Below are 23024 nucleotides of genomic sequence, written 5' to 3'. Positions count from 1 at the left end.
CCCCCCTGGTTCTTCTGATTTTTTTGGGGGGGTTGTTTTTTTTAATTCTCCTTGTCTTTGGTAACCTGAAAGGATTTGAAATGCCCCTTGTGCTTCAGAAATACTACACTGAGAAATTCATTTCTTTATTCTCCTTAATTAGGATGCTGCAAGTGAACTCTTGGAAATCCTGCTTGCATATCTGCCTAAAACTTCATCAGATGATTTGCCTGAGAACAAAAGAGTTAAAATATTACAAGTTACCTGCTACTAATGCTGAGATCATTTCAAGGATTGCCAGATTAGAACCTTTGGATGTGAGTGCTAGATAAATAATAGTATTTGTTGTTTAGAATAGATGTGGGACGATGGCTGTATTTTTCTATTGTTTTCTAAAGCTCATTTTGATTGATGTAAATTGTCTCTACTAAAAACTACTTTCCAGAATGACACACAACCATGTAATTACTTTGATTCTTCTGACCTTTTTAAAATAGTACCTATTCTTCTGAGATCCATCTGCATAATTTGTTTTTAAAGTATAAACTACTGTACTTAGGGTCTAGTTTTATACTTCTCTAGCTTTTTTTCTCTAAAATATCACTTTCTAAACTGCCTTTTGATCCATATCATTTCTCTCTCTCTCTATCTATAAAATAATATTTTATGTTGCTTTATGAGCCTTGGTTTCATTCTCCCAGTCTAGTTAGGGACATTTCAGAGGTAGTCTCATAGTGTGATTTTTTTCTTCTCACTTTCGCCTAAGTTCCATCAGACCAAGGATGGAGACCAGTGAGCACTCTCAAACGTGGCTCTTCCAATCCTCTTCTCTCTTGTACCCCACAAGCAACAGGGTTTTGTTGTTGGGGTGGCGCTTTAAAGTGTTATATTTTAGACCTATAACGCATTATGTTGAAATCAGTGGTATATTGCTCTGCTGCTTAGAACAGTTGTTTTTTCTTTCCTGTGTAACAGGGTTCAAGAGACGAAACCATGCAGAAGACTCAAGGGATAGACGTATTCCAAAGAGCTCTGGCAGCCACCAGAAGCTGGTTTCGAGAGGTGTTAAAGCCGTATTTACTGCGAGGACATACTGATTCAGTTGTGACATTCAGTTTTCCTGACGAACTTACGGTTTGTGTTCTTGAACGTAGCACTTTGGTACATCCCTCCCTGGATGACACATTGGGTTACGTTGGTTAGTTGCACCAACTTTTTGGTGGATGCGATTGTTGCATCATTGAGAGGGTATAGAGCAGAGGCATCCGAACTTTTCAGCCTGAGGGCTGAAGATATGCTTTCAGAAATGTCAAGGGGCACCAATCAGTACATTGGCCAGATTCTCTGCCTTGGTGCACTCTGTTTGTGCTGCTCCAGGAAGCAAAAGCTACCCACAGTTAGCCCAGATGGGAATTCCTCTGGCATGGGGGAATTCTCTGGTCACAGAGCCAGTGTGATCTGCTTCCTGCCTCTCCGCTGAAGAGGTGTGTCGGAGGCAGGGAGAGGGAGTAGCTAGACTGTGTTGCGCTCTGGCTATCCTCTGGTGGCTTATGGTGTCTAGGGAAGGCTTGTCAGCTGGCACAAGTTAAAGCAGCTCCCCACGCTGCCCTAACCTGAGCTGGGGCAGAGAATTGGGAAGTTGTAACTGGGTGCTGCTTTAGTTTCTCTTCTTCACCTCTCCTGAGTGGCTCTGTAGGGGAGAGGGCAGCCATGCTGGGTGCTCTCTAGCCTCCTGCAAAACCATTCAAGCTCCTGTCTTGCTCTCTTGGGGCATCTCACAGCCTTTCAGGTGAACAAACAACAGAGCAACAAGTTACAGCTCCCTGATTCTTTGCCCTTGACAACAGTCAGCTTCAGCTACAACAGGGAAGGGACAGCAGCTGTTCAGAGCATGCCTGGCTCCCACCAGAGCTGTTCCTGCAGCTTCAGGAGACGTAGGGTGTTGTGATGAGACTGACTCGGACCCTTACGGTTAAAAATGGTAGGATGCAGCTGCGGGAGCATAGCCTCAATTCATAATCAAATATACATTTTCTTAAGAGTTGCCTTGGAGGGCCACAGGTTGGACATTGTTGGTATAGAAGATGAGTGACCTTTTCTAATCACTCTGATTTCTTTCCTGGACTGCTTTTAGTTTTAATTGCACTCTGTTCCCCTTTTTCATTTTTTAGGTATGGAACCTGTTTGTGAGGATAAGCTTTCCTGATGAACGCTTCGCTGAGGAGTGGAAGAAAACTTTACTTTCAGACATGGAAGCGAGAATTAAACAGGTACCAAGAAACTGGAGATTTCACACATTAGACATGCGTGTTTTTAAAGCTCAAGGGATAATAGCTAGAACCTATTGAACCAACCCTTGCATATTGCTACTAGAACCTAAATGGGCTGAAAACATTCTGCTCTTTGCATTGACTTGTTCATATGACTATAACCACTTCCGATATAAACAACATTTCTAAAGGGTCTGTGAAACTGGGCATAAACTTTTGCTGTGGTGTAGTCCTGATCTCTTATATATTTCTGCTGTCTCATCTCTAGCAGTGGCTAGTAGCTGGTGAGTCAAAGGAAATTGGAAAATTTGGACAGGCTAAATATTTTATTTAGTTCTGTCAAAATGAGGGGTAAAATATTTTTGTATCTACTATTATTATTATTATTTTATTTGTATAATGGTAGCACATAGGAGCCCTGTTGTGCTAGGCACTGAAAAGAGACATGCCAGGAGGAAGAGACAGTCCCTGCTCTGAAAAATTTACAATCTAAATAGGTAAAATCACTGCACTAGGCAGGAAGTAATGGCTGCAGTTTTTTCACTCATCATGGTGTTCTGAGAGCTCATGGTTAGAAATATTTCTGTTAATAGTAGTTTAAAAACAATGTTAAATACAAGGGACATTTTCAACCCACCTGTTGACCAACTTACGTGACTCTGTGGGATAGGATGAGCTGGTTCCTGGGTTTAATATTAATTTTAAAACTCCAGAGAATTTACAGTCAGCATTTTGTGTGGCTACTGAACATCAAAAGCTGTTCTTTCCTGTGAGCCAACCTTCCCACAAAACTGAAACTTGATTATAATCTCTTGTTTGGTCCTGTACTGTTGGGGTCCTGAATGCTACTTTTCCACCAAGAGGCTCCTTCCTGCCAGTCTTCAGAAATGTCAAGTTTAATTAAAACTTTATTTTTAAATTTCCATTTTTACGCAGTGCAGCGGTGGTGGTCTCAGCATGTGAATCTTGTGGCTGCTTCACTGAAAAAAGACGGGCATTTTTCTCCCAAGCTCCTAAACACTTAAAGCTGTTGAGTTTTATGTGGAACTTATACTTACCCAGAAACCTGCTTTGGAGGGATGGAAACAGATTTAATAATGAAATATCAGTATATAATGAAAACGGCCAAATACTTCTTTATCTCTCTTTCTTCATGCCACACCTCTCTGCTACATGTCACATCTAGCCAATAGGAAATAGTGCAGTGCTGGTGCCTGAGTTTACTCCTATTGGGAGCAGAGTAAATAAATAATAGAAAATTAACCTTTTCATCTTTTTTATTATTATTATTTATTATTATGGCCTCAAAATATTCCCCTCCCTCTTCATATTTTCAGAGCACACATTTTTAAAACATGAAATCAGTGTGAGAAATTTTCTGTTCTTTCCCAACAGGAACGGCCAGTTCGACAAATTGCAGCCTATTGCCATCACCACGACAAATTTGAAACACTAGACCATTCCATTGGCAAATCTTTTGAAAACTGTGCCATGGAAGCAGTTAATGCTGCATGCCAGGTAATATATGTTCTCTCAAGTGGAAATCTCAGATACAGGTACACCTGAAAACCTCCTGAACGTATGACCTGCTAGCTGTCAGCGGTGTTGGTTGAGACCTGAATAAAATTGTATGTTGAACTGATGTTTGAACAATTGGTTTAGAAAAGCAAAATGTTGAGAAGAGATCAGGGATGTAAGGGATGTGTGTGAAAAGAGACCAAGGAATAAATACTTTTAACCCCTTCACTGGTGTTTGCCATCACAGCCTCTTTGCCATCCACTGTGCCAGCCACTTGAAAGGCAACATACTTGGAATGTAAGTCAGCAAAGAAGGTGCTTTTTATCCCTATATCCAGTATATCACCCAGCACCCAAGTGATTCAGCTGGACTGTACGTTAGGCCCTGGAACTCTACGAAATGACACAGCCCCTTAGGAGTGTGTAAGGTGGACAAATGCAGTTTACTCACGTCCTTGTGCATCCCCCATCCCTTTGTGTCTTAAGCAGTCTGAGAGTAATCTGCTTGATCTGGTGTCTTCCTACAACCTGGACAAATTTGGCAAGCTTGTGTCAGCTGTTATCACGAAATCATGGCCAAGCAGCAAGAGTGGGGAACCTACGGATGACTTTGATGAGGTTTTGCATCATCTGCTTGTGTGGTCTGACATCAAGCATCTTTTCAACTTCAATGGTACAGTTTTATGTGAAGTTTGTATTGGAGGGCTGTGAAAGAGATGTTCCCACTCTTTTCTCCATGGTACATAGTAGCAAATGGAGGGAGGATTGAGTTGATGTAATAAATCTTAATAGTTGAGATTGGATGTTGGAGAGCAAAAGTTAATGAACTGTCTAAATTTCATAGGAAAACCCTTTGTGTAACCAGGAAGTATTCTATGTTAACCCCAGTGGCGTCTTGTCCGGGATTTGTACTATAAGAGGGAATCACAGGGTCTATGGATAAAGGAAATTCTACTGTAGTTTAGGTTTTCTAACAGTGGGTTTGGGGAAGAGATGAAAATTTGAGACTTTTATTGTAAATGAGAAACGCACAAGACAGTTGCTTCAGGTCCTCAAGTGGGGCTTTTCTATTTCTCCCCAGGGAAGTCATCCTAGGAATGAGGGTTGGATTTTTGCACTGTGCTGTCTGTCAGTGGAGGATGTATCAAGATGTCTCAGTTTAGATCCATGGGTATTTGTGGGTGACTACGCTTTAAAAAGGGTGCATGATGTCTATCACTAGTATGGTGGTACTGGTGCAACACAACAAGAGTACAGACTTTACAGTTAGATCATGGTGAATTGAAGAGACAAAGTGTGTTTCTTTTCCATATAGCAATAGTTTCCTCCTCTTTCCTAGTTCTGGGCTTTTAGAGGCAAGATTCAGGATTTAAATCCTGTGTTTCTCTGATAGGAGCAGGTGGGAAGATCCTGGAACAACTTACTGATGCCGCCAAGAAGTTAATGGCTGTGGCTGACTCTGTGTTCACAAACGTTGCTGAAAACCTCCTGAATGGACGTATCCTAGTAAAACATTTGGAGCTTATTATAAAGCACAAGAAACAGTTTATTTGCATATGGGAATTACGTAAGTGTGCATGTCTGTGTGTTTAGGGGGGATGGGCTCTAGGCCTACACTGATAATTCTGGAGGGTGTTTTATATGGTGCTCCCAACTACATGTTTTCATTACTGATGTGCAGCAGCAGCATCACCTACTGAAGTGCATCATTTTTGGAGGAGATGAGTACTCTCCTTCTGCCCCACAGTATGGGATTTTCTTGGTGATTATTGACAATTTTGATTTCAGAGCATAAGCGTCTCTCATCCCAAGAGAAAAAGCAGCAGCAGAATGATCTGGAAAAAGTTCTAGTGTGGAGGAAGGAAGAAATAATCTCTCTAAAGAGAGAGAGAAATTGGATAGGAACCCTTCTGGACATGTGCAGGAAGGTGCAGGCATTTATAAAAGGTACGTTCTTTTGGGGACCACTTTGAAGTGAGATCTTTGAGGGTTTTCAGCAGAGCTGATTTTGTTCAGTAATTAGTGGATTGAACAAAAATTTGGGAATGAGTCTAGCAACAATTGGGGAGAGGAGGCTGAAAAAAGTCTTTGAAGGAACTTGCAATAGGGAGAGCAGGAGAAGAAGTGTTTGTGTACTTCATGTTACTGAGTGAGTGATGCCTCTAGGGGTCTAAGAGGTTGATGTTTTGTGGTACGGAATCATTTATTGTCTGGTCAAGAGAGCTGGAATATGAGAATAGGGTAAAAAGTTGCAAACTGATGTTTGACTTTCTCTGTTTAAAGTGGATATTGTTGAAGTTGAGGAGAAGTATCACGAAAATCTGGACTCAAAAGAACTGGTTGAAGTTGTGGATGTGAGACAGCTGAACTTTCCCATGGAGGGCACCCAAGAAACATATTACAACCTGAGCCCAGAGTGGAAGAAGGTGGCTCAGACAATGCACACATACAAGGACAGTCACATCTTCCAGCTCTGCTGGGAGGGGGGAGCCCAAATGATGGTGGAGGAAGATGAGGATTCGGAAGAGCAGGTTATTCCTACATTGGAGCTTGAAGATTTATTCTCTCCTTGTTACCGTGAATATAGAAGACTGTATAATGATCTGAAATCTGGAAAGCTCACATTTGCTGAGGTAGACACTATATTCAAGGATTTTACAAGCCATTATGAGCAGATCGGGACTGACCTTCAGATCATGTGCAAGCTGGACCCAGTAGACAACAGAGAATGGATAGGACAACGGCTTCAGCAAATCCAGCAGTACCATGAACTGCACTTAGCTTTCGACTCTGCTAAGGTCATTGCCAAGGTCAAAGAGGGCTTAAACCTCTCCGGTGACTTCAGAATCCTACAGATGTTATTGAACTTTGTGAGTATTTCACTTTAAACCAACCACTGTTCAGACACTGCTTAGGAAGACGTAAATCTGAACCCTGTTGTAAGTCTTTCTCTATCTGGCAGGATTAACGTTTGGCTCTGAACAGCTTTACTGAGGCCATGCACTGTGCAGTCTCCTTTTAAAATAATAATTAATAATATAATGCTTTGCATAGATCTCAAAGCACTTGACAAAGGTGACTAAGCATTATTATCCCACGTACAGATCAGGTAGGTGAGGTGCACAGAGGTGAAATGACTTGCTCAAAGTAACACAGTGGTTCAGTGGCAGAATAACTCAGGTCTGTGGACTCTCAGCCCTGGCAGCTATGGTCTAACGGATGGAACTCACACACTGATTAATATCTGATGCTTCTGTTTCAGGTGTGGGAGAGGGGTTCCTCCTTCATTCCCCCACCAGGCGGAAGTTATATTGGCCATTATTAAATTGTGGATTCTTTTTGATCCATTTGCTTTGCAGACGGACACTTTTGAATCTTTTAAGAAAGAAAAACTGGACTCCATCAGCCCTGCTCTGATGCGTGCTAAGGAATGGCTGCAGGGGATCACAGAGCCCCGTCGTAGGTGCCTTGAGGAACTCGCGCTCAGGAAGGACTTCATCAGCTGGGTCAAAGAGGCTCTGGAAGGTAAAATAAATGTCCTTCTACTGTTTGCTTTCGGGAATTGGTCAGGAAAAGGCACAAGTGATATAGGGGTGATGCCATCTTCTTGGGATTTGAGGAGGTCCTGACGCATCTGGTAACCGTATGAAACTGAGGTAGAACTGACCCATCTCATTCTGACAGGTATGAGCATCTCTTATGTATGTGGGTTTGCAAAGTGCTGGGCAGTGGCCCCCAGAAGATGGAACACACTTTGATACTATTAGATGGATTTGATGAATGCTGGTACCCTGTCTGACACCTGCTGTTTGATACCACTGCTAGTTATCAGAGATTATAATGCTGATAAACTTACTGCAGATTGTTCTCTCAATTAATAAGCAAAGACCATCGCTCTTATTTAACAATAACAGGAGTGGCCTCACTGATTCTCTGTCAGTCAGGCCAGGTACTTACCCTCTCCCTCCCCATAAGTAGAGAGCTCTGTTCCCTTCCCTGCTGTTCCTCCACTCCACAGTTTACTCCTGTTAGAAAAGAAAGGACCAAGGATGTGGGTAATGCGGAAGGATCACCCAGTGAAGCTGTCAGGAATAAGAGCTTGCAGCAGAAAGTGGAGAGGTCTGCACTGAGATGCTTCTGGGGGATGATTTTAGACTCCGTGGTTTAAGCATGCTGGCATCTTGTTGCAGAATGAGATTAAACAAAATAATGTTGAACCCCATTGTCCATTTCCCTAAGATATCAATGAGCTGAAGGTGTTTGTGGACCTGGCCTCCATCTCAGCGGGGGAGAATGACATGGATGTGGATCGGGTGGCTTGTTTCCACGATGCTGTGCTAGGCTACTCCTCCCTGCTGTATGAGCTGAAGCGGGAGTCGGGGTTCGAGGAGTTCATGCAGTGCTTGAAGAAGTTGTGGAAAGCCCTGGAAAGTGATGACAACCTGCCCAAGAAACTGGTAAATCCCACAGTACTGATCCCTCAGTTCATCTTGTTACCTCCAGCTTTTATAATACGGCTGGGGGATCGATGTACAGAAAGCCATTCCTATGGGCAATATATGCAGCTCTTTTAAATACCTGTTATGTTTCTAATTTTAATCAACTGAAGCACAGCGATCCTGAGCCTAAGATGCTGTATGCTAGTTCATCCCTGTGTACCTGTGTACAACAAGAGGCAGTAGAGCAGTGCAGGCTCTTACCTACCATATGAGCTCCGGTTGATAAGATTTGATATTCTTTGGGGTGTGATGTAGTCAGACCCCTTAACCATCTGCTCATTGTGTGTCCCTGGATGTCAACCTTTAAACGCTCTGGCACCTACATGTTACTGGGGGATCATTCCATGATTGGCAACAACTCCCTTCTCCTCCCTTGCTGGCAATTCTGTCACTCATGGCCTCTGTTGGACATGCCGGTGTTTAGGATGATCTCACTGGGTGAACTGGCAGACAAAGTGAAGCAGTGAATGGGAGTAATCTGAATTATAGCTCCCCTCCTCTCCTCGTAGCGTGATTCTGCTCGACACTTGGAATGGTTAAAAACAGTGAAAGAGAGCCATGGATCCGTGGAACTGTCATCTTTATCGCTAGCAACGACAATCAACAGCAAAGGAGTATACGTCATCAGGGCACCGCCAGAGGGCCAGAAGGTGAGACTTCGCTCCCCTGCCTGCAGGGTGCACTCTCCCAGTGTTCAAGGCCTTTTCGTCCCATCCGTCTGTCTGTCCATCTATCCTGACTGGCTAGTTTTACAGTGCTAGCAAAGAGCACTAATCCTGCGAAAAGAGTCCAGCTGTCTGGAACAGTATCGGAAGAAGTTTTGTCTTGTCTCCAATGCCACTTAAACTGTTTTTGGTACCAGTTCAGGGAGACCTATTGTGAGACAACTAAGTTATTTCCAGCAACAGTTCAATTCGATCATGTAGCGAAGGTAATTGTGTGACAGTAGAAAAGCAGCAGACAGATCATGTGGGGAGGCTAAAGGCTTTTCCTATCGAGTCCACCCTGTGACGACAGTTTTCTGCTACTGTCCTAAGCTGCTGATCTCTAATTAACACCTGACGCTTTGTTTCCTAGGTAATTGTAGCTCTTTCACCCCTTTGTCCAGTCTCTTTTAGGGTGTGGCACTGACCTCTGCTTATTGTTGGCCCCATCTGCCCTCTCTGTTCCTAGTTACAGGTGGCAAGACAGGAAAGCTCTCCACAGCTGTCCATGAGCATTGTATAAACCAGGGAAGATGAAAATAAAATGTGTCTGCGCTAATGATTCGTATTCCCTGGCAGGTTTCTCTGGACACTGTCCTGCTCCTCAGCCTCCCGGAGAGCCATGGTGACAGTGAAGAGTTGCGACAATACTCCCTGGAGGAGCTCCGGGAGCTGCTGAACAAGCTCATGCTGATGTCAGGAAAGGGAGACCAGGGCATGGAGGTGGAGAAATTTTCTGAGGTCAGGTTTGAATAGCTACTTTCCATGTTCAAGGTGTTTCCTGCTCTCCTGGGGCTGGAGGTAGACTGTAACCTTATCACGTCAGTTTTTAAACAGTCAATTAACATTAAAAATCCCAGAGGTGGGACTGACTGCTTCAGGGATTGATAACGGGATATGAAGCCTTTCTCCTCCTCCATTTTTCCTATTTGAATGTGGACCAGGTTGGTGTTTGAACCAGGGGTGTTCTCCCCCGTTCTCCAGCCTGCGTGGAGTGAGTTGGCTGGTCTCATTCCAAGCTGTAGCAGATAGCTGTCCACATAACACCTGATCCCCTTGTTGGCTGTCCCAGCAGGGTGGTCAAGGTTTGAATGGGACCATGGAGACTGAATTCCTTTCTGGTTCCCAGAGGTAATCCCTGCAGGACAGATGTAAGCCCCATTAGGACCTTCAGTTTCCAGGACTGTCAATCCAGGCACCTTTCACTAGCTCCCGGACTCCGTCCCTTTCCCTTTCAATGGAAGTTAGCAGTGTCGTTTCACAGCTGGGAAGAAGCACCTTAGCCTCAACAGTCCCTGTAAAATCTGTTTCTCGCTGTTTTTTGTTGTCCCCCACACAGGTGTTTTCTAATGTCCAGAGACTTGCGCTGTCCTTTATAGACCTTTATTCAGCTGGGAACATGCTCTTCCGATCCTGGATTGCCCACGTGTACTGCTCCCCCACGAGCGAGGTGTGCATTCGCATGGACTTCCGTCTGAAACTTGTGCAAGAGCTTTCTGGAACAGGAGACGTGATGGCGATGCTCCTGGATCTCTGCAGGGAGATGGAGAAGTTCCTAGAGAAATGGAAATGCTTCATGTCTGAGAAGCGATCTCAGTATTTTTACCTGAATTACTACACCTCTGAGCAGTTGGTTTACCTGTGCAGAGAACTTGGAATGCCGCAGCCCAGTGAGAATGCCTTAATGATGCTCTCATTCATAAAACACAACTGCACCAGACTGGATGTGCGTATGGCCTCCAAGCATGTGGTGTCTGACAGATCAAGAAAGAATATTTCTAACTTGCCGGAGCTGCTGTGGCGCGAGAGAGACCTGACAACACAGCTGCAGCAGGTCTGGGACTCGTACGTAGCGTGCACGAGCTCGTTCCTTCCGGGCTGTTGGGATATTGATACCCTTGGCAGCTGTCTGGCCAGTCTGGCTGATCTGGAGAAGGCAGGTGTCACTCGAGTTCTCCCACGAGGCCTGCACGTTGGCAGGCCCAACCTAGTCATCTGCCCTCGCTCCGACGTGCTGGCTTCAGCGCTGGCCATCTACATGAATAGTCCACGCCAGGCCCTGCCCACTTACGCTGAGGTGCTCTTGTGCACCCCAGAGACCGACTTTGAGCAAGCGGGGCTCTTCCTGCGGCGGTGCCTCACGCCAGGCTGCAAAGGGGAGACGATTTACACCATGCTCTATGCGGATGAGCTGAGCTATGATGTCAGTTACAGGCTGGAGAAGCTGTTCCAGAGCCTGTGCAGGCAGCTCCACCAGGATAACTACCGCCTAGTGATCCTGTGTGACTGTGAGAGAGAGCACAGCTACCTCCCTTCCGTCTTCAGCCAGTACAAAGTGCACATGATCCCCCAGGAGCCACTACGGGACATCCAGATGTACCTTAGGAACCATTACAGAGTCACGCAGCCAGCAGGGTCAGCAGCTTCTGTGTTCAGTGACAACATGTGCGTTGGGATCGTGTCCTCTAAAAGAGCTGGAGTAGGTAAGGTGCCCTAGGCCAGTGGTTCTCAAGCAGGGGTCCGGGCCCCCCTGCGGGGCCGCGAGCAGATTTCAGGGGATCCGCCAGGCAGCGCCAGCATTAGACTCGCTGGGGACTAGGGCAGAAAGCCAAAATCCCACCGCATGGGGCTGAAGACTGGGGCCCTGAGCCCTGCCACTCTGGGCTGAAGCAGAAGCCTGAGCAGCTTCACGGGGCGCCCCAGGCCATTGCCCTGCTTGCTACCCCCTAACGCTGGCCCTGGCTTTCGTATGCAGAAAACCAGTCGTTTTGGCACAGCTGGGCCGTGGAATTTTTACAGCCTGTTGAAGTGGGCCTCGGAAGGGAAAAGGTTGAGCAGTCCTGCCCTAGGCCACAGAGAGTCTGCTGTCGTTGTGAAATGCTGACACTAAAACCTGCAGTCAGGCAAATCAATGTGGTGTGTGTATCTGGATGAGTGTGCAGTTTTAGAGCCTGATCCAGAACACAACAGCTGAGAGACTGTGTGGGGCTGTCACAGAGACAAGGTGGAGAGCTGGTATCTATTGGACCAGCTTCCATTGGTGAGAGAGACAAGCTTTCGAACTTACGCTGAGCTCTTCCTTAGGTCTTTCTTTCAGACGTTTGCTGTCATTCTAAAATCTTTTATGACCTTGTGCTTTAAAACCAGTATGTTTGTGACGTCTGGGTCCTGACCTCTCTCCCAGTAGGGCACCAGTGGGCTTTGCTTTTCTGCATGTACTACGAGCAGTTCAGCCTTGTACCTAGGCCTCGTCAGAGGGCTCCTGTACTTCCACACGCCCTCCGGAACGTCTGCCTCAGCAGTGCCCTACCCGAGAGAAACCGACTAGGATCGAAATGGAAAACTCCTCCATTCCTCTGAGAGTGGACAAATTTATATCCGTAGATAAAAACTGGAAACCCAGGGAAGCTCTTTCAGTAGTTGCAGCCATGGCTTCACTTGTGGAAGACCTGGGCCTACGTTTCTTGCTCCACTCCTGTCCCTTCCTATTGGTGCAGGGGGCTCAGAAGGGGCTGGCAGGCAGCAGGTTCAGTGCCGTTACGAAGCACGGAACGGGTGGAGAGCTGGCATAGCCAGCGGCGACGCCAGGCGCCCTGCAGCACCCGTGGTGAGGGCTGCACTCCGGCATTCCTTCTATGGCCCCTTGTGGCTGTAGCCAGTGGGGGTAGATTAGAACAGAGGTTGGCAACCTTTGGCATGCGGCCCATCAGGGTAATCTGCTGGCGGGCCGCAAGACCATTTTTTTATGTTGACCGTCCGCAGGCACGGCCCCCGCAGTTCCCAGTGGCCACGGTTCGCCGTTCCCATTCAATGGGAGCTGCAGGAAGCGGCGCGGGTTGCCCTGATGGGCTGTGTGCCGAAGGTTGCTGACCTCTGGATTAGTACAACCTCCACGTTCTCTCATCTGACTGGGGCTGACATGGAACCAGCCAAGAAGCTAAGAACTGCAACCAACTCCCCCTGGGCTCCCTTTCCTTTAGCTCGCCCAATGGAAGCTGAGTGCAGCTGAGTCAATGGCCATTGATTTGTACCCCAAAAAGGGGGGTTATGTCCAAAAGCCTACAGGAGAGGAAACTTGAGGACACTTGACATAGATACTTGGAAGCCTGCCTGCCAGCTGCCCGTCTTACCTGAGATTATGACTTTTAGAAACAGCCCCATGTAACAGAAAATAGTTTATGTAAGTCCTAAAGAAAAGATCATGAATAGCAACATCTCTCTCACCAGACTCCTCAATGGAATCCAGCAAATATGGGCAAAGGCATCATTCAGTGGCAGGAGACCGCTTCAGCTCAGTTCCTGAGCCACCAACAACCACTCCAAGCAAATTCAGGCCTTTCCTCCTCTCAGAATAGATCCTTAGTAAGATAATCAAGGGGAAGACTGGATTTAGGAAGCAGCTGTCCACTTTTTTCCAATATGGCAGTCCACCATTTTTCTATATATTTTTGTTTTTTAGCTCTCACTTATAATGAATGTGTCCCCTTTTTTAAAATGATCACAGGAAAATCTCTGTATGTGAAGAGGCTACATGAAAAACTGAAGACAAAACTACATGATACTAGCGTGCCTCTAAAAACCATCAGGCTGATTGAACCGCACGTGGATGAAGGCAAAGTGCTGAGATCTCTCCTGTCCTTCTTGCACTTGCAGTACCAGCAAAAACCCATGATATTCCATTTTGATATCACCTCATCAGTGAGTACCAGCAAAAACCCATGATATTCCATTCTGATATCAACTCATCACAGCTTCACCTATCTTGAATGGTATTCGATATCTTTCCTTTAAAAGTTTCCTGTCTTTTCGAAGTGAGATATTTTATTAGGAGAGGTTATTTCTAACCAAAACAGTTAAGCTTAAATATGAGGGGAAAATATAGGCTTGGAAAGATTAGATTTTGATTGGTAAATGTGGGTAAATGTCTATTTCCCCGTACACACACTCAAACTGATGAAGAACTATTTCTACAGTAATAATCAGAATTTACAGATGGGCAAAGTAAGGAAACAGCTGCTTGAGAACCTCTTAGAGTCAAAATCCAGTGATTTAGACTTTGGAACTAGGCTTGTTACCAATGGATTAGCAAACGGACAGTAACACCAAGTATGATTTGTTGATTTAAGGTTGTTTACTTTGTATATGTTCACAGTTTGTGCTTTAAGGGTTTAAAAAGTTTTAGCTTTTCGAATCTCAATATCAACTGTCATAAATGTTTGACACCCCTCCACCCCTGTAGTTTCCTGCAACTGTGAAAATTACCCCTGATAAAAATATAAAAAAATGATTAAATATTGTGTGTGTCAGTCAGTCAGTCAAATTCTGCCAAGCCTAGAAATTTCTCTCTCTGCATTCTTTGTTCTAATGTGTCTCTTTCTGGTATTCATTTAGGTCCAGAGTGGAATTTCAGAGTTTCTTTTCAAGCTGTTAGTTTTACAGTATCTGACAGACACTGATGGGAAAATGTGGCTACGTCAGCAGTGCCATTTGTATATCGTTGAAATTCTTGACGTACCTCCAGCACCTAAGAAACCATCAAGATTTGTATGTATATGTAAATTCTCTACAGTTGTCACTTGTATCCGTGTGTTTTTGTGTTACTCGTATTTATTACGCGATATATTCTATGCAGTGATGTAATATAGACACCTCATATTTTAATGTATTGGAATGCACTGTGTGTCTTCAGTACAAAGTCCTATTATAAATGTTCCTGCTTTACATCACAAGCAGACAATAAATCAAGGCTGCAACAATTTCCTTAACTTGGTCACAGCTAATTGCCACTTCCTGCTGGCTGGACGGCACTGGCTGCACTATAACATTTGCATGGAAAGAGAAGCGCAAAGTCTGATCTTTTAAAATGTATCTTGTATTTGTGACACAATTTGGAATTTTATTTATTTATAATTTTTTTGTAAATTCAGAAGTAGAGTTGGGGAGAGGGGGAAATGGCCCCCCTCTGTGAGGCGGTATTGAAAAGGTGGGAGGCAGTAAATGAGGATAAGAATGTTGTTGTGGGGGTGGAAGGAGAAAGGGAATATATGAGGGACAGAGAATTGCTATTGCAGCTACACTCACATTCTGCTCTACATGTTTAAAAAGTGCCCCAGCTGTGTAACCCTGCAGCAGCTAATCAGTCTTGCCAAAAAAGGGTGTCTACAATCTGTGAGGACAGGTAAAAGAAACAGCATGAGATGATTAAGGCCAAAACCTTACAATGACTTATTTATGTCTCCCTCCCCCCCACCCCTTGTAGATTTCACATGGACAGAAGTATAATTTCCTTGACGTGTTCCCCAAAATAACTTGTAAGTCTCCCAAGGAAGTGCTGGATATGGATGTGCAAAGAGACCCATCTGAGTACTGCACAGAACCTGGAATGGATCAGAAGGAGTTTTGCGGTGAGGCCTTCCAGAGACCTTTCCAGTACTTGAAACGATTTGACCGTGGGGATAACCTTGATATGTTCTGCTATGAAGACGGCTCTGTTGAAGGGACCCCAGCGGAGTGCCTACAGCTGTTCCTGATACATTGTGGGGTGATAGATCCCACCTGGTCAGAACTGCGAAACTTTGCTTGGTTCCTGAATGTTCAGTTGAGAGACTGTGAAGCTTCTGTTTTCTGTAACCCTGCCTTTGTCCAGGACACTCTGCAGGGTTTCAAAAATTTTGTGGTCTCCTTCATGATTTTAATGGCAAGGGATTTTGCAACGCCCACATTAAACATTTCTGATCAGAGCCCAGGGCGGCAAGTTTTTGACATGAAAGGAGTCACAGAAGAGGATCTTATTCCTTTCCGCATTCGGAAAAAATGGGAGTCTGAGCCCCACCCATATATTTTCTTCAACGAAGACCGCGTATCCATGACATTCATTGGCTTCCATCTGCAGACCAATAATAATGGTGGCATTGATGCCATTAATCCCATGAACGGCAACATCATCAAGAAAGATGTAATGACTGTACAGCTGTACAAGGGATTGGTACTTCAGAGAGTTCCCTTCAATATTAACTTCGATCAGTTGCCCAGAAGTGAGAAGCTAGAGAAACTTTGCTTGGTTTTGGGAATCCAGTGGCCAATGGACCCTGACGAAACCTACGAGCTGACAACAGACAATATACTCAAGATTTTTGCTATTGAGATGCGATTCAGATGTGGCATCCCAGTTATTATCATGGGGGAAACGGGTTGTGGGAAAACGAGGCTTATAAAATTCCTGTGTGAGCTGCGCAGGAGTGGTGTTGATGCAGAGAACATGAAACTTGTGAAAGTTCATGGAGGCACAAGTGCGGACATGATATATGCCAAGATCAGGGAAGCAGAAGACATTGCTATCTCCAATAAGCGGCAACATCAGTTTGACACAATCCTGTTTTTTGACGAAGCCAACACTACTCAAGCTGTCGGCAGCATCAAGGAAGTTCTGTGTGACCACACAGTAGAAGGGCAGCCTTTGGCCAGTGGCTCGGGTTTGCAGATCATTGCAGCGTGCAACCCTTACCGTAAGCACACAGAAAAGATGATTCAGCGACTGGAGTCAGCTGGTCTAGGCTACCGTGTAAAAGCAGATAAGACCAAAGATAAACTTGGCTCCATTCCACTGAGGCAGCTTGTGTACCGTGTCCATGCTCTCCCTCCAAGCATGATCCCTTTGGTGTGGGATTTTGGGCAGCTGAACGATATCACTGAAAAAATATACATACAACAGATCGTACAAAGACTTACTGAGTCGATACAAACATCTGCAGCTGAAATTGGGGTAATAACAGACGTGCTTTTTGTCTCTCAGAGGTACATGAGAGGAAGAAATGATGAATGCAGCTTTGTCAGCCTCAGGGATGTGGAGCGCTGTGTAGAAGTTTTCAAGTGGTTTTACAGCCATAGTGAGCTTCTGCTAAATAATTTGGAGCAGCATCTTGCAGAGAAGGGGTCTGATAAATGTAAATTAAAGAGAAACAGAGTCATCTGGTCCTTAGTACTTTCAGTTGGTGTTTGCTATCATGCATCCTTGGAAAAGAAAGAGTTGTACAGAAGTGTTATCTGTGAGTACCTTCCAAAACCTTATGATAGCCAGAAAGGGATTCTGGAAGAAATCAGCCTAATGCAAGATCTGTTCTTGAGTGGCGTGCCTCTGAGAAATACCATAGCGAGGAACTTAGCCTTGAAGGAAAATGTCTTTATGATGGTCATCTGCATTGAACTTAAAATCCCTCTGTTTCTTGTTGGAAAGCCTGGGAGTTCCAAATCTCTTGCCAAAACCATCGTGGCTGATGCCATGCAAGGGCAAGCTGCTTATTCTGATCTTTACAAGGAAATGAAACAGATCCATTTGGTGTCCTTCCAGTGCAGCCCCCACTCCACTCCTGAGGGAATCATCGGTACCTTCAAGCAGTGTGCTCGCTTCCAGGATGGAAAGAACCTGAAGGAATATGTCTCTGTGGTGGTGCTCGATGAGATTGGGCTAGCAGAAGACTCTCCAAAAATGCCTCTGAAGACCCTCCACCCACTCCTGGAAGATGGTTGCATTGATGATGTTCCACTTCCTCACAAAAAAGTTGGTTTTATTGGGATCTCCAACTGGGCCCTGGACCCCGCCAAGATGAATCGAGGGATCTTTGTGTCGCGCGGCGATCCCAGCAACAAAGAGCTCATAGAAAGCGCAAAGGGGATCTGCTCTTCAGAGCGCATCATCCTGCAGAGAATCGAATGCTACTTTCCCATCTTTGCGGACGCATACGAAAAGATTTGCAAGACCCAAGACAGAGAGTTCTTTGGGTTGCGCGACTACTACAGCCTCATAAAAATGATTTTAGCTTTGACTAAGGCCTCAAAAAGAGAGCCCACAGCTTGTGACATAGCACAGGTTGTTCTCCGTAACTTCAGCGGCAAAGATGACATCAATGCCTTGGACATATTTACATCTAGGATCCCCAAAGAAGGAGAAATACACGCTGACGATGTCAGCACCATTGATCTGGTCCGGCAGAACATTTGCAGCGACAGTCAGGATGGTGAGTGCAGATACCTGCTGGTGTTAACTGAAAATTATGCAGCGCTGCAGATCCTCCAACAGGCTTTTTTTGCCGAAAGACAGCAGCCAGAGATTATCTTTGGCTCCAGCTTCCCCAAGGACCAAGAGTACACCCAGATCTGCAGGAACATCAACCGTGTGAAGATCTGCATGGAAACAGGGCAGATGGTTGTCCTCCTCAACCTGCAGAATCTCTATGAAAGCCTGTACGATGCCCTCAACCAGTATTATGTGTACCTTGCTGGCCAAAAGTACGTTGACTTGGGCTTGGGGACCCATCGAGTGAAATGCAGAGTGCACCCAAAGTTCCGTTTGATTGTGATTGAAGAGAAAGAGGTAGTGTACAAACACTTTCCCATCCCACTGATCAACAGGCTTGAGAAGCACTACCTGGATATCAATACCGTCCTGGACAAAAGGCAAAGAGACATTGTGGAGGAGCTAAAGAAGTGGGTGATTGACTTCATAGCCTTTGATACAGAGAAGCATCTCATGGGCAGGCAGGAATATAGCCCTTCTGACGTCTTCATCGGTTACCACTCTGATACCTGTGCCTCGGTCGTCCTGCAAGTGACAGAGAAGCTGAAGCAGAGGTACCATCCTGATGAACTGATGCCAAATGTGCAACAAGAAGCCCAGCTGGTGCTGCTGAACTGTGCAACACCAGATTCTGTAGTTCGCCTGGGCAGTTCACGGCTGAGCTCCTGTGTGGCAGATCATCTGGCCAACAAATACTTTAAAGAGCAGCAGCACACCTCGCTTGTGGATTTCCTCCAGGCTCACATCCATGCAGAGTCCAGACATCGCACAGTCTTCACTGAGGTGAGTCTCCCGAAAATTTCTCTCTTAGGTCCACAAACTGTCCGTGCACTAGGCTTTTGAATTCGCTTTGTTGGTATTACAGTATCAGTTCAGGTGGGTAGGGGTAATGTGAGCCCTCTCACTGTTTCAAAACCCAGATCTGCAGTTCTAGTGATGTGGGGTGAAAGGTTCATTTCAGTGATCGTGCTGATTCATCCTGGAGCCTTTAATCTCTGTGTGGCCTTGGCATCCATGAGGTCGTATTCCCAGATGCTCTCTAGAAGGAGATTTTCAAGGGCACAAATAGGAGTTAGCTGCCTAATTTTCCTTTGTAAATATCCCCCTCTAATCACTCAGCCAGAAAAATAAAATAAAAAATGAGCCCTTACCAAGAGCTCCAGATGCAGGTGTGCCAAGGGTTTCTGATACAGGAGAAAAAGTAATTGAAATGAAAAGGAAAACTGACAAAGGCACATCCTCTGCAGCATTGTTGTAGCCGTGGCAGGCCTAGAATATTGGTGTTCCAACTACACAAAGCTCTTCCTTGAGACCTGCTCATCAAAGCTTGTCCCTCTCGCTAACAGAAGTTGATCCAATAAAAGATATTATCTGACCCACCTTGTTTCTAAAAGCAGTATATGCTTGTGCCATGTGAGAGATCTAGGTTTAGGTGTCACTTGTAGATCTTAACATCTACAGCCACACATGGTGGGATGGGATGGGAACGACAATTCCACGTGTGTAGTGCAGGGCTCAGAAAACAAAATTGTTCACTCATCAATTTTATGCTGTGAGTTCTGAGCAGCAGCAGAGGCAGACAGTGGGGTTATTCACAGGAGAAGACGACTTAAAACAAACAAAGGCTAGTGGAGGTGTTGTGGAGCAGACTTTTTTTTCCTTGTCCTTCCTTGCAGCTGTCAGAGGACTTCAAATTTTTCAGACACTTACTAGCCAGAAACTGGGTACAAACAAAGTTTATGCACAGGATCCAGGGCAGCACCCTGGTAAAAAATCTTTGCACCCCCTCCTCCCACTTTCCAGCACTGTGGATGGAAGGATGGTGGGCCTTCTAACCAGGGCGTTTATTGCCTCTAGACCCTGCAAGTCAGGGCCTCCTGAACACTTGTCTTTGTATCTGTCTCTGGCTAGTAGGTTTAGTCTCCAGCTAGTCCATGTGGAGCCTGAAGACTCTCAAACTTCAGGGGCACGTTTTAAAAAAGCAAAACCAAAACACCCCCTTTAACACAGTTCCTGAGATCAGCATGTTGGCTTTTTTTAAAGTGTAAACACAATGCAGTTGAGACCCAAGGGTCAAGAGCGCTCCGAGGAAGAGCTCTAACAGAGAGCAGCTTACAAATGAGGGCGTATGGCATCGTTCCAGAGCATAGACAGGCAAATGCTGTCATTCAGTTGCTACTTTCCTTGTTCATGTCTGAGCTAAGAACTCACATTGCAATTCTTGTCTCTAAGATCACCACTTTCTCCAGGCTTCTGACAGCCGCTGACTCTGAGCGTTTGGAGGCAGAAGTGCAGGGTAAGGTTCAGAGTCTCGCCATCCGGTCCTGGTCCCTTCAGCAGTTCGACACAGAGCACTCGTTCCTGAAGGAGATTCGGTGAGTCTGTCTGCCTTCTCCTACTCTGAGGAGCGGACAGTCTAGGTTAAGTTCAGTGATGACAGATCATTAGGACATTAAATAAATACCAGACCAAAGAGAGGGAGGGAGCTGAGGAGAGGTGACTCAGAGCACAAGTTGTGTTAATTCCAAGTTGTTGGGGCAGGGGGATTTGTTTTTAAAATTACACTATTCTTACACGGGTGGATGTTTAATGTCTTGTTCTCTCTGCAAGAACCCAAAGCTCATATGGAACCATTTCCTCCATTTTCTTTCTGTCCCCAGGAATTTCCTTGATTCTACGTCGGGAGATAAAATCCTAATTATTCAGATGGACTTTGAAGATGGTTCTCAAAGTGCCCAGCTCATTGCCTCAGCCAAGTATGTCACGCGTGAGAGAATTGCTGACTGTGGTAATGTCTTCCCCAGTCTTAACTTAGAGCATTATTGGAGTGTCACTTGTTGGGGCCTCCCACTCTGCAATCTACCACTGGTGTAGATTTGATCTAACTTTTGCAAGGGCCAACCACACTTTGGACAATGTTAAAAAAGACAAATCAGAAACTGGTGCACAGAGCGGGGTTGACTTGTGCTGCCTCTCGGAGGTAAGATTTATATTTGAAAGCTTAGAAATGCTGAGGGAAGCAGAGGATGTCTACCAAAGCAAAGTTATTAGTGACAGGGTCAGGACAGCCTGCTGAAGGTCTGAGAGTCCCAGTCCAGGTTTGTCTCCTCCTGGAGGAGAGGGGAGGAAGAGCATCCAGTTACCTTTGACCAGTGTTGTGGAAGGAGGGAGTACGTGCCTCAGGGTACTGTACTGAACTTGTCCTCAGACATTTCCCTTCCCTTGTAGATACTCAGCTGTTAATGAAATCAACAAGGTGGAGTTGGGAGAAGTCTCAGTCTTTGTCTACTTTATCACTAAACTGTCCCGTATAGAAGGTGGAACCTCTTACGTGGGATTCCATGGAGGTAAGACTGGCATTTTCAGAGCTCAGCAAGTTTGGTCATTTGAACTACGATCAAAAAACTGTAGTGATTTCCATTGGGTACGTTTTTTGCTTTTTTAAAAATCCAGTGACAGTGCTTCCTGAGGCTTACCAGAGCTGCCACTGCTTGCTATAAGCAGCACCCCACCTGGATCCTCCCCTGCCCCCAGTCCTCCTAGTCTCTTCTGGAAGGATCCCTTATTTCTGTACTCAGTGCTAAATAAATGCTCTTCCAGTTTCATTTGAGAGAAACACAGCTAGAGCATGACCCTAGCTGTGGCCCCTTCCCCTTCCTCTCCTGGCTATATCATGAATAGATCCCAGGGCTCTATTTTTCCCAGCAAGTCCTCCATCAACCCTGTTGTGCCCTGTGGAGTCTTTAATTGCATTCTCAAGGCCCCCCATAACATGCTTATCCTTCCAGTCGAGGAGAATCATACACTACCGTATCCAGAGCAAGTCACTGCAACTCTTTAATTGACAGGAAAGATTAACTATTCAGTGATACAAGAATCAAACCCTGGCAGTTCAGAGCATAAACCTGTTGGACCAAACCTCTGTTTGTTGTTTTCTGTGGAAGAGCATGTTACAGGCCTGAAATGTCTCGTTCTCTGTTTCCAGGGCTGTGGCAGTCAGTGCACATTGATGACCTCCGCAGATCCAAGGACATGGTCTCTGATGTGACTGCCCTGAGGAACCTCACTATCAGCCAGCTGTTCTGTGAGGATGTGGACAAGCCTGAACGTAAGCCACATGCTGGGCATGGCAACAGGGGTGGTGGTGTACCCTAGGGCAGCAGGATGAGAGGTTCATGCATCTCAGACGTACTAATGTGTGGAGATCAGAGTCTCGGCAGAGGAAAGAAAAACATCCACATTAAGCACAGAGGTTCTGATAAGAACTTTCAAGTATAATAAGAGTTTTCAGTACTGTAAATCCGAAGTAACTTTTGTACACTGGGCAAAAGCTATTTATTTCTGGTAGAGCAAATCCATGTTTCTGGGTATACGAGACATAAAATCTCAACTTATACTTTCTTTGGAGGGTGTTGAGCTGGCTACAGATGATGCACTTGCACGACCTCATCATCTTTGAAGATCTCCATTCCAGTTGCAGGCCATCTCTTTCCTTCCCGAGGGCCTGCAGGATCAGCATCGTAGCTGAGAACCATACTCAGCAGACATTTAGGTGATCTGAGACTCTATGGAGGATCTAGTGCTTTAGTGTCCAGTCTGTATTAAAACCTTTTATCCCATTGCCCTAGCAGTGAATTGCTTTTCTTTCTAATTAGAAGTTGTGTATTGTGGTTGTAGCTATGGTAGTGGATGGAGAGGAGCAAGAGGAGGAGATGGAGGTTGAAACAGCAGCGTCTGAAGCAGAGGAACGTGATGTAAGTTCAGAATCCATTCCTTTTACTTTCAATTACTAAATATGCCTCTCGATGCTCTCTGATAAGGTACATGACCCGTTTTATACCCAAAGTCATCTCTGACCCTTGCAACTCTGATGTTATCCCACTGTTGTTCACATCAGAAATGCTGCTGATTGAAAATAACCATTAAAGGAATGATTCCATACATCATTCCGGGACTCACCTTGGCTACTCTTTGTCCCTCA

General features: G+C 45.3%; 1 protein-coding gene across 1 annotated transcript in view; it reads left to right on the top strand.

The window, feature by feature from the left end:
- The window catches only part of RNF213 (ring finger protein 213), an 81306-nt gene that overhangs the window by 25191 nt on the left and 33091 nt on the right, over positions 1-23024 (top strand). The window contains exons 13-33 of the mRNA XM_044982090.1: positions 143-296; positions 955-1113; positions 2151-2249; positions 3645-3767; positions 4254-4440; positions 5161-5334; positions 5556-5714; positions 6051-6637; positions 7127-7292; positions 8007-8224; positions 8776-8916; positions 9550-9711; positions 10310-11453; positions 13475-13668; positions 14362-14514; positions 15230-18826; positions 20276-20418; positions 20704-20799; positions 21272-21390; positions 22029-22151; positions 22721-22797. Coding sequence (XP_044838025.1) covers positions 143-296; positions 955-1113; positions 2151-2249; positions 3645-3767; positions 4254-4440; positions 5161-5334; positions 5556-5714; positions 6051-6637; positions 7127-7292; positions 8007-8224; positions 8776-8916; positions 9550-9711; positions 10310-11453; positions 13475-13668; positions 14362-14514; positions 15230-18826; positions 20276-20418; positions 20704-20799; positions 21272-21390; positions 22029-22151; positions 22721-22797 — 7975 coding nt within the window. The remainder of the gene's footprint in view (positions 1-142; positions 297-954; positions 1114-2150; positions 2250-3644; positions 3768-4253; positions 4441-5160; positions 5335-5555; positions 5715-6050; positions 6638-7126; positions 7293-8006; positions 8225-8775; positions 8917-9549; positions 9712-10309; positions 11454-13474; positions 13669-14361; positions 14515-15229; positions 18827-20275; positions 20419-20703; positions 20800-21271; positions 21391-22028; positions 22152-22720; positions 22798-23024) is intronic.

Source organism: Mauremys mutica, chromosome 12, assembly GCF_020497125.1.
Source record: "Mauremys mutica isolate MM-2020 ecotype Southern chromosome 12, ASM2049712v1, whole genome shotgun sequence".
In the NCBI taxonomy this organism is placed as follows: Eukaryota; Metazoa; Chordata; order Testudines; family Geoemydidae; genus Mauremys; species Mauremys mutica.
Note: the sequence above shows the minus strand (reverse complement) of the source record. Positions and strands in the feature narration are given on the sequence as shown.